At 46.7% G+C, this 11,269-nt stretch overlaps 1 protein-coding gene across 1 annotated transcript; it reads right to left on the bottom strand.

Annotated features, from left to right (window-relative positions):
* Window positions 1-449: 449 nt before the first annotated feature.
* On the bottom strand, window positions 450-11,187 carry LOC138782944 (oocyte zinc finger protein XlCOF7.1-like). Its single transcript, XM_069956960.1, has 9 exons — window positions 11,013-11,187; window positions 8,508-8,654; window positions 6,793-6,945; window positions 5,634-5,757; window positions 5,465-5,556; window positions 5,142-5,208; window positions 4,580-4,662; window positions 2,991-3,111; window positions 450-1,949 (listed from the first exon to the last, which is right to left on the bottom strand). Exons 2-9 carry the CDS (start codon window positions 8,613-8,615, stop codon window positions 550-552), a joined length of 2,148 nt encoding a protein of 715 aa, XP_069813061.1. The 5' UTR covers window positions 8,616-8,654; window positions 11,013-11,187; the 3' UTR covers window positions 450-549.
* Between the last annotated feature and the right edge of the window lie 82 nt (window positions 11,188-11,269).

Genomic DNA, 11,269 nt, shown 5'->3' on the forward strand with positions numbered 1-11,269 from the left:
CCCGCCCCCCACCCCCCGCCCCCCGTCTCTTCTTTCTACCTCTGAGAGAAGAGGCCAATCCGGCTCCAACCGAGAGGGCAACTAGCTTCCCTTTTCTGCAGCAGCCATCCCCCCCTGCCCCGCCCCGCCATGTCTTATCAGTATGATTGGTGGGGGATTCTTGCATAGCAATTCTTCATCCGTACAAGTTACATCCACTGCAGTTTTTTGGCGCAGTCGTTGGTCACGATAAACTGCGTTTAAACTGATGAAAAAAACCTGATGCATTTTGATTTGTTTTTCCACTGATTTTCATGCTTTTTGATCCGTTTTTTCTTATCATAGAAGTATTGGAAAAACTAATCAAAATGGAGGCACAAAATGTATCTGTTTTTTCATCAGTTTTTTTTTTTTTTTTTTTTTTTTTTTGCAAAAAATGCATTCTGGTTAATATCAGGCAAACAATGAAGCGCTCTTATTGGTCTTTTAATGTCTTGTTTTGGGATGTGTGACAGCGAACAAACAAAACAGCTTTTCCCCAGAGCTTTAACATTTCCCACATACAGAACATTAAAATGACATTACTCCTGTGTGACTTCGCAGATGATTCCTAAGTTTCACTTTAGTAATAAAACATTTCCCACATTCTGAACATGAATACGGCTTCTCTCCTGTATGAATTCGCTCATGCACATACAGATGGGCATTTTGTACAAAGCATTTTCCACACTGCGAACATGAATATGGCTTCTCTCCTGTGTGAATTCTCTGATGATCCCGGAGTCTGGTTTTAGTAGTAAAACATTTTCTACATTCTGAACATGCAAATGGTTTCTCTCCCGAGTGACTTCTCTCATGCACATCTAGATTTGATTTTTGGGTAAAACATTTCCCACATTCTGAACAGGAAAATGGTTTCTCTCCTGTGTGACTTCTCTGATGTTGAACAAGATTTGATTTATATGTAAAACATTTCCCACATACTGTGCATGAGTACGGCTTCTCCCCTGTGTGACTTCTCTCATGAGTGTCAAGATTTGATTTTTGTAAAAAAGTTTTCCCGCAAAGTGAACATGAAAAGGGCTTCTCTCCTGTGTGACTTTTCTTATGTATAACAAGATACGATTTACTTATAAAGCATTTCCCACATTCTGAACATGAAAAGGATTCCTCTGCTGTGTGACTTCTCTCATGTATAACAAGACCTGATTTCTGTGCAAAACATTTCCCACATTCTGAACACGAATAGGGTTTCTCTCCAGTGTGAATTCTTTCATGCTGAACAAGACCTGATTTAAGTTTAAAACATTTCCCACACAGTGAACAGGAATAGGGCTTCTCCCCTGTGTGACTTCTCTGATGCGTTTCAAGATTGGATTTTTGTGTAAAACATTTACCACATTCTAAACATGAATATGGCTTCTCTCCTGTGTGAATTCTCTCGTGTCTAGCAAGGTTTGATCGTTCTGTAAAGCATTTTCCACATTCTGAACAGGAGAACGGCCTCTCCCCTGTGTGAATTCTCTCGTGATTAACAAGAACTGCTTTATCTGCAAAACATTTTCCACATTCTGAACATGAATAAGGCTTCTCCCCTCTGTGAATTTTCTCATGTATAACAAGTTTTGATTTTTCTGTAAAGCATTTTCCACATTCTAAACATGAAAACTGCTTCTTCCCACATTCTGAACAGGAGTATGGCTTCTCCCCAGAGTTTCCTGTGAACAGTTTACCACATTCAGCACATTCGAACCTTTTTTCCTCCTTCTGATCTGTACTCCTGGTTACAATCTGTGATCGGTCAGGGGACAGCTCCTCGGGATTATATGGGAGATCCGTACTCTGGAGACCTGAATGCACATGAAGAGGAGTGATGGCGTCTCTGAGGGAGTGCTCCGTGATGTCCTCATCTTCTTTGTTAGATTTAAGAGATAACGTGAAGTTTTCCTCGAAGCTCGTACTGGGATTATCTGTAAGGATTAGAATGGATTCACTGATTATGGGTTTAAAGGGATTGTTCACCCCAAATGTATTTATTTTTAATCAATTGGTGCCAGAAGGTGCCAGAGATTTGTAATTTACTTCTATTAAAAAAAAATATCCAGTCTTCCTTTACTTATCAGCTGCTGTATGTCCTGCAGGAAGTGGTGTATTCTCCCCAGTCTGACACAGTGCTCTCTGCTGCCACCTCTGTCCATGTCAGGAACTGTCCAGAGCAGGAGAGGTTTTCTATGGGGATTTGCATATTTTTCCACTTTTCCATCTATATTATAAAATAATCCTGATATCTTGCAGTTCTCATTCTCACCCCTGGGGCTAAAACTAAGCTGAGACAATAGCAGCTCCCTGTGAAATCACCTCTTCACAGGTCACAGAGCGCGCTCAGTAATGTCTCACATTCATCTCAAGGGGACAGAGTCTGTCTATTATCGTCTATGTCCATGAGCCTGGATGTACAGCGTGTAACTAAATGCTGTTAAAAACAGCCCAGGCAAGATGGCTGCCCACATAAGGCTAGGTTCACACTGCGTTTTTGCAATCCGTTTTTTTTCATCCGTTTTTTGGAAAAAAACCGGATGCATTTCTGTGCATCCGTTTTGATCCGTACTTCCATTGTAAAAAAAAAAAAAACGGATCCGTTTTTTTTTTTTTTTTTACAATAGACGTCAATGGAAAAACAAATCAAAACAGATGCACACAAATGTATCCGTTTTTTTTCAAAAAACGGATTGCAAAAACGCAGTGTGAACCTAGCCTAACAATGTACAAAGAGTGAAATAAAAAAAATGACAGTCAGAAAATAGAAACAGATTAATAAAAAAAACAAAAGAATAAAAGAACAAGCTTCATTATCTGACTAATCAGAACAGAAAATCTAGGTGACACAATCCCATTAGCCCCGTGACCTCCCTATATCCTCCGTGTGACCTACCTGAGTACTCCCTGCGTCCTTCATGTGACCTCCCTGTGACCTCCCCGTGACCTCCCTGGGTGACTCCATTCCCTTATACCTGGGGCAGCAGCTCCCGGCGTCTCCTCCTCCTTCACCTCACTCATACATCGGGGATCGCCCCTCATCCTCTCTTCTTCTGCTTCATCTTCCACTTTAATATTAGTCACCTGATCTCCCCCCTGATGGGACATAGAGAACAAGTCAGAACAATCCAGCAGACAGGAGGGAAAACCAGCAGAATGTATGAGGGGGCCACTGGGGGCGCTATAGGGATCAGTGCTATATAGGGATCAGTGCTATATATAGGGATCAGTGCTATACGGATGTCAGTGCTATATATAGAGGTCAGTGCTATATATAGGGATCAGTGCTATATATAGGGATCAGTGCTATACGGATGTCAGTGCTATATATAGAGGTCAGTGCTATATAGAGATCAGTGCTATATATAGGGATCAGTGCTATATAGGGATCAGAGCTATATATAGTGATCAGTGCTATATAGAGGTAAGTGCTATATATAGGGATCATTGCTATATATAGGGATCAGAGCTGTATATAGTGATCAGTGCTATATAGAGGTAAGTGCTATATATAGTGATCAGTGCTATATAGAGGTAAGTGCTATATATAGTGATCAGTGCTATATATAGGGATCAGTGCTATATAGAGGTAAGTGCTATATATAGTGATCTGTACTATATATAGGGATCAGTGCTATATAGAGATCAGTGCTATATATAGGGATCAGTGCTATACGGATCTCAGTGCTATATATAGAGGTCAGTGCTATATAGAGATCAGTGCTATATATAGGGATCAGTGCTATATATAGGGATCAGTGCTATATAGAGGTAAGTGCTATATATAGTGATCAGTGCTATATAGGGATCAGTGCTATATATAGGGATCAGTGCTATACGGATGTCAGTGCTATATATAGAGGTCAGTGCTATATAGAGATCAGTGCTATATATAGGGATCAGTGCTATATAGAGGTAAGTGCTATATATAGGGATCATTGCTATATATAGGGATCAGTGCTATATATAGGGATCAGTGCTATATATAGGGATCAGAGCTATATATAGTGATCAGTGCTATATATAGTGATCAGTGCTATATAGAGGTAAGTGCTATATATATAGGGATCATTGCTATATAGGGATCAGTGCTATATATAGGGATCAGTGCTATACGGATGTCAGTGCTATATATAGAGGTCAGTGCTATATATATGGATCAGTGCTATATATAGGGATCAGTGCTATATAGAGGTAAGTGCTATATATAGGGATCATTGCTATATATAGGGATCAGTGCTATATATAGGGATCAGTGCTATATATAGGGATCAGAGCTATATATAGGGATCAGTGCTATATATAGTGATCAGTGCTATATAGAGGTAAGTGCTATATATAGGGATCATTGCTATATATAGGGATCAGAGCTATATATAGAGGTCAGTGCTATATATAGTGATCAGTGCTATACATAGTGATCAGTGCTATATAGAGGTAAGTGCTATATATAGTGATCAGTGCTATATAGTGATCAGTGCTATATATAGTGATCAGTGCTATATATAGGGATCAGTGCTATATATAGTGATCAGTGCTATATATAGGGATCGGCCTCCTCTACCTGATGATAGTCGGGGACTTCTCCCTCTGGACAGTCCTGGGGATACAGAGGTCGGGGACATCCCTCTGGCTGATCTGATCCATCTGTAAGGTAATGAGAGGGATGATGGGAGCAGTATACAGGTATACGGGGGACCCTCAATATAACTGACACATATTAAAGAGGATTTACCACCAGGAATCATTAGAATCAATGGAGCCGCGTCATAGAGGGAATTCCCTCCCACTGAGGGCCTGGCACCGCGGGATAGAACGCCGCCGTACGCGGGAACCGGGACGAGGTTCAAACAACGGACTGCGGCACCGGCTTCCCCATGACGGCGCCGATCTATTGGTGTGTTAAATTCAATTGGATGTACCTAGTGGTGCATCCTCTTTAAAGTGGCACTCCGGTGTAAAGATTTTTCTTTCAAATCAGCTGGTCCCAAAAAGTTCTATAGATCAGTAATTTACTTCTCCTTATAAATATCCAGTCTTACAGATCTATAGAACTTTCTGGGACCAGTTCATTTGAAAGAAAAAGATTTTGGCTGGAGTTCCCCTTTAAGGTCTCCCCTCCTTACACTGCTGATCGGCCCCCAAATCCGTCTCCTCTTCTGCTCCATCTATACAGTCAGCCCGAGCTTCACCCTGGCCAAAGGAGAAGAGCAGGAATTACTCCTCACTGGTCCACCAAGGAGAGCAGGTCAGTGCGGCGGGAGAACGCAGAGCGCGGCGGGAGAACGCAGAGCGCGGCGGGAGAACGCAGAGCGCGGCGGGAGAACGCAGAGCGCGGCGGGAGAACGCAGAGCGCGGCGGGGCACACAACCTTTTTTGTGCTTCCTGCTCCTGTCCTATCCTGTTTTGTGCTTTCTGCTCCGCCATGGATGGGTATAGCGCCCCCTACCTGATGATAGTCGGGGACATTTCCCTCCGGACAGTCCTGGGGATACAGAGGACAGGGACACCTCTCTGGAGGATTCTCATCACTGCCGCCATCTATGAGAGACCAAACACCGGACATATAGCCATCTATATACTGCACAGAGGAGGGACGAGGCTCTGTATCCTCTTACCATGTGATACGAGGGGTTGCTGATCCTCCATCTTGATGTCCCAGTACTGATCCTTGTGCTCCTCTATGTACTCCCACTCCTCCATGGAGAAATATACCGCCACATGCTGACTCCTTATAGGAACCTGACACACACAATGGTCACAGTCATCACCTTCACCCTCCTGTATTACTGTATAATGTCCCAGCAGTGTCACCTCTCCAGTCATCCCCCACACTCCTGTATTACTGTATAATGTCCCAGCAGTGTCACCTCTCCAGTCACCCCACCCCTCCTGTATAATGTCCCAGCAGTGTCACCTCTCCAGTCACCCCACCCCTCCTGTATAATGTCCCAGCAGTGTCACCTCTCCAGTCACCCCACCCCTCCTGTATAATGTCCCAGCAGTGTCACCTCTCCAGTCACCCCACCCCTCCTGTATAATGTCCCAGCAGGGTCACCTCTCGTCACCCCCCCCCCCCTCCTGTATAATGTCCCAGCAGTGTCACCTCTCCAGTCACCCCCCCACCCCTCCTGTATAATGTCCCAGCAGTGTCACCTCTCCAGTCACCCCCCCACCCCTCCTGTATAATGTCCCAGCAGTGTCACCTCTCCAGTCACCCCCCCCTCCTGTATTACTGTATAATGTCCCAGCAGTGTCACCTCTCCAGTCACCCCCCCCTCCTGTATTACTGTATAATGTCCCAGCAGTGTCACCTCTCCAGTCACCCCACCCCTCCTGTATAATGTCCCAGCAGTGTCACCTCTCCAGTCACCCCCCCCCCCCCATCCCTCCTGTATAATGTCCCAGCAGTGTCACCTCTCCAGTAACCCCCCCATCCCTCCTGTATAATGTCCCAGCAGTGTCACCTCTCCAGTCACCCCACCCCTCCTGTATAATGTCCCAGCAGTGTCACCTCTCCAGTCACCCCACCCCTCCTGTATAATGTCCCAGCAGGGTCACCTCTCGTCACCCCCCCACCCCTCCTGTATAATGTCCCAGCAGTGTCACCTCTCCAGTCACCCCCCCCACCCCTCCTGTATAATGTCCCAGCAGTGTCACCTCTCCAGTCACCCCCCCACCCCTCCTGTATAATGTCCCAGCAGTGTCACCTCTCCAGTCACCCCCCCACCCCTCCTGTATTACTGTATAATGTCCCAGCATTCCCGGCAGTGTCACCTCTCCAGTCAGCAGCTCAGTCATCCTATGGATGAGTTCTAGGATCTTCTGCTCATGTATTAGTGATGGAGGTTCCATGATTGGGCTCCACCCTCCTGACTCCTGGGGGAAGGCCACACCCTCCCCCCATGTCTTCTTCACTATGGTGTAATCCTGGGGATGGAGAGAGACAATGAGGGGGCTGAGCGCAGTATAGAGACCTCCGGCAGACACAGGCCGATTACCAGCTATCACACTCGGCTACATTTGAAAAAAAAATATTCTGCCGACCTAAATATTTTTGCTGATTTGACCGAAATGAAAGGGGCCGATTCCAGATTTAAAGGCAAAAAAATCTGCAATTCGTCAATTCTTCTGATTATTGAGACAATTTTCATTTTGTCTTCCATGTTTATACGGCCGCAGTGCTTGCTGTTCTTTACCTACAGACCCACATGAGCTCCTTATTTTTTGTGACACCAATTATACAGACTTCAGTATTCCATAAAATATACAGTAAAAAGCAGAAAAAAGTTACTTGTGCACAGAAATTGTAAAAAATGGTTTTGTGTTTCCACCATTCACCCTATGGTATAATATAATATAATGTTATAATGTTCCTCTCATCGGTCTGATTACAGCCATATGTAACTTGTAGAACATTTTATTTGATGGCTTTTTAAAAAAAATTAAAACTTAAAAAAAAACAACAACTTAAAGTTCTTCAAATTGCCCTATTCCCTCTTTTATTATTGGTGTATGTGGCCGTGTGAGGTCTCAATTTTTACGCCATGATCTGTTCCTTTTATTTTGCTTTCATATATGAGACTTTTTGATCAATTTTTATTACAATTTTTCTGCATTTGTTGTGACCGAAATTCTGCAATTTTGCACTTTGGCGGGTTTTTGTGCGAGATCAGGAATGTCATCTTTTAATTGTTCAGACTATTACGCACGCGGCGACACCAAACATGTTTATTTATTTATTTTTGTAAAATGGGATTTAAACTTACTAGGGCATGGGATTTTTTATTAATAAAAAAAAAACTTTTTTTTTTATTTTTTACATACATGGATTTAAATTCCCCCTGGGAGAATTGATCTATCATAGAGATCAATGCAGCATACATAATACAGCACTGATTGATTAGATCAGTGCTGTATTACTCTGGGCTGCTGCAGCCCAGATCTACAGATTGCCAAGTCGGGATGAGTGCGACTGTGAGGCCCGGCCGGGTGACTTGATGCTCTGGAATAGTTCTGGTCAGGGTTGTCAGGCTGTAGACACCAGTAGTCGGCCATCATGTTTGTGTTCCATCTGCCCTGATATCTATGTTATATATATATATATATATACAGCCACAAAATGCCACGTCAGCCATATTAAACCACTTCTCAGTATTTTTCCATGTAGCTATGCCTGCTGCAGATCTTTCTGCTCACTATTATCTTTTCTCACACTCGGCTTTTGCAAATAATTATATACAATGTTACGTTATAACTGTGAAAGTTTACTAGTAAACAGCGTTTTGTGGAAAAACTGGACGTGACTGGAGGAAACGGATGTTATTTTTGGATTCAGCGCCCCAAAATACATAAAGATCACATGTTATCTTGTAGTCAGCTATAGTGATGTATAGCAGAGTGATAGATGTGGCGGTATAACTGTGTCTAACCTGACATAAGGTGCAGATGCTCCGAGGAGCCCCTCCCCCCTGACTACATAGAGCCATCACCTCTCCAGTCAGCAGCCGGATGATCTCCAGGGTGAAGTCTAATATCCTCCCAGTGATGTCCCTCCTGGCCGTGTCTGTCCTCCGGGGGTCATTCACTAGAAGAACCATGGTGGGTGATATGGAAATCACAGGATCGGCTGGAGGGACCTTCATAAAGAACCACAGAGTCATGTGACACACAGAGCATTGATAGAGACTGTACATACCCCCCCCTCACATCTCACTGTACATACCCCCGATACCCCCCTCCTCCAATCACACTATACATACCCCCCTCCCTGAAACCCCCCTCACATCGCACTGTACATACCCCCTCCCTGATACCCCCTCCTCACATTACACTGTAAATAACCCCCTCCCTGATACCCCCCTCCTCCGATCACACTGTACATACCCCCTCCCATACACTGTACATACCCCCTCCCATCACACTGTACATACCGCCTCCCATCACACTGTACATACCCCCTCCCTGATACCCCCTCCTCCCATCACACTATACATACCCCCCCTCCCTGATACCCCCTCCTACAATCACACTGTACATACCCCCTCCCTGATACCCCTCTCCCTGATACCCCCCTCCCCAATCACACTGTACACCCCCCCTCCCTGATACCCCCTCCTCCCATCACACTGTACATACCCCCCTCCCTGATACCCCCTCCTCCCATCACACTATACATACCCCCCTCCCTGATACCCCCTCCTACAATCACACTGTACATACCCCCTCCCTGATACCCCTCTCCCTGATACCCCCCTCCCCAATCACACTGTACACACCCCCTCCCTGATACCCCCTCCTCCCATCACACTGTACATACCCCCCTCCCTGATACCCCCTCCTCCCATCACACTGTACATACCCCCCTCCCTGATACCCCCTCCTCCCATCACACTGTACATACCCCCCTCCCTGATACCCCTCCTCACATCACACTGTACATACCCCCTCCCTGATACCCCTCCTCCCATCACACTGTACATACCCCCCTCCCTGATACCCCTCCTCACATCACACTGTACATACCCCCCTCCCTGATACCCCTCCTCACATCACACTGTACATACCCCCTCCCTGATACCCCTCCTCACATCACACTGTACATACCCCCCTCCCTGATACCCCTCCTCACATCACACTGTACATACCCCCCTCCCTGATACCCCTCCTCACATCACACTGTACATACCCCCCTCCTCACATCACACTATACATACCCCCTCCCCGATACCCCCATCACACTGTACATACCTCCTCCCTGATACCCCCCTCCCCCATCACACTGTAGATACCCCCTCCCTGATACCCCCCTCCTCACATCACACTGTACATACCCCCTTCCCTGATACCCCCTCCCCATCACACTGTACATACCCCCTCCCTGATACCCCCTCCTCCATCACACTGTACATACCCCCTCCTCGATACCCCCCTACTCCCATCACACTGTACATACCCCCTCCTCACATCACACTGTACATACCCCCTCCCTGATACCCCCCTCCTCCCCAATCACACTGTACATACCCCCTCCCGGATACCCCCTCCTCCCATCACACTGTACATAACCCATCACTGATACCCCCCTCCCCAATCACACTGTACATACCCCCCTCCCTGATACCCCCTCCTCCCATCACACTGTACATACCCCCTCCTCACATCACACTATACATACCCCCTCCCCGATACCCCCATCACACTGTACATACCTCCTCCCTGAAACCCCCCTCCCTGATACCCCCCTCCCCAATCACACTATACATACCCCCCCTCCCTGATACCCCCTCCTCCCATCACACTGTACATACCCCCTCCCTGATACCCCTCTTTCTGATACCCCCCTCCCCAATCACACTGTACACACCCCCTCCCTGATACCCCCTCCTCCCATCACACTGTACATACCCCCCTCCTCACATCACACTGTACATACCCCCCTCCTCACATCACACTATACATACCCCCTCCCCGATACCCCCATCACACTGTACATACCTCCTCCCTGATACCCCCCTCCCTGATACCCCCCTCCCCAATCACACTATACATACCCCCCCTCCCTGATACCCCCTCCTCCCATCACACTGTACATACCCCCTCCCTGATACCCCTCTTTCTGATACCCCCCTCCCCAATCACACTGTACACACCCCCTCCCTGATACCCCTCCTCCCATCACACTGTACATACCCCCCTCCTCCCATCACACTGTACACACCCCCTCCCTGATACCCCCTCCTCCCATCACACTGTACATACCCCCCTCCCTGATACCCCCTCCTCCCATCACACTGTACATACCCCCCTCCTCCCATCACACTGTACATACCCCCCTCCCTGATACCTCCCTCCTCCCATCACACTGTACATACCTCCTCCCTGATACCCCCCTCCCCCATCACACTGTACATACCCCCTATCCCTGATACCCCTCCTCCCGTCAGACTGTACATACCCATTCCCTGATACCCCTCCACCCATCACATTGTACATACCCCAACTAGTAAGTGCGCGGGCCCACCACTGCCGCGATGTCATGTGATCACTCAGTCAGCAGTATACAGTATAACTAGCGGATAAAGCTCCTGTAATATGATCATGTGACGTGGGGGGGCGGAACTGAACGTGTGAAGGAGCTGTAGTTACGCTGGTCATGTGACATGAGGGGGAGAAGCTCAGCCGTGGAGGAGGGTACTGTGGTGATGGAAATCATGTGATATCAGTGGGCGGAGCTCAGCCGTAGAGGGGAATC

This window comes from Dendropsophus ebraccatus, chromosome 2 (genome assembly GCF_027789765.1).
Source record: "Dendropsophus ebraccatus isolate aDenEbr1 chromosome 2, aDenEbr1.pat, whole genome shotgun sequence".
Lineage (NCBI taxonomy): Eukaryota > Metazoa > Chordata > Amphibia > Anura > Hylidae > Dendropsophus > Dendropsophus ebraccatus.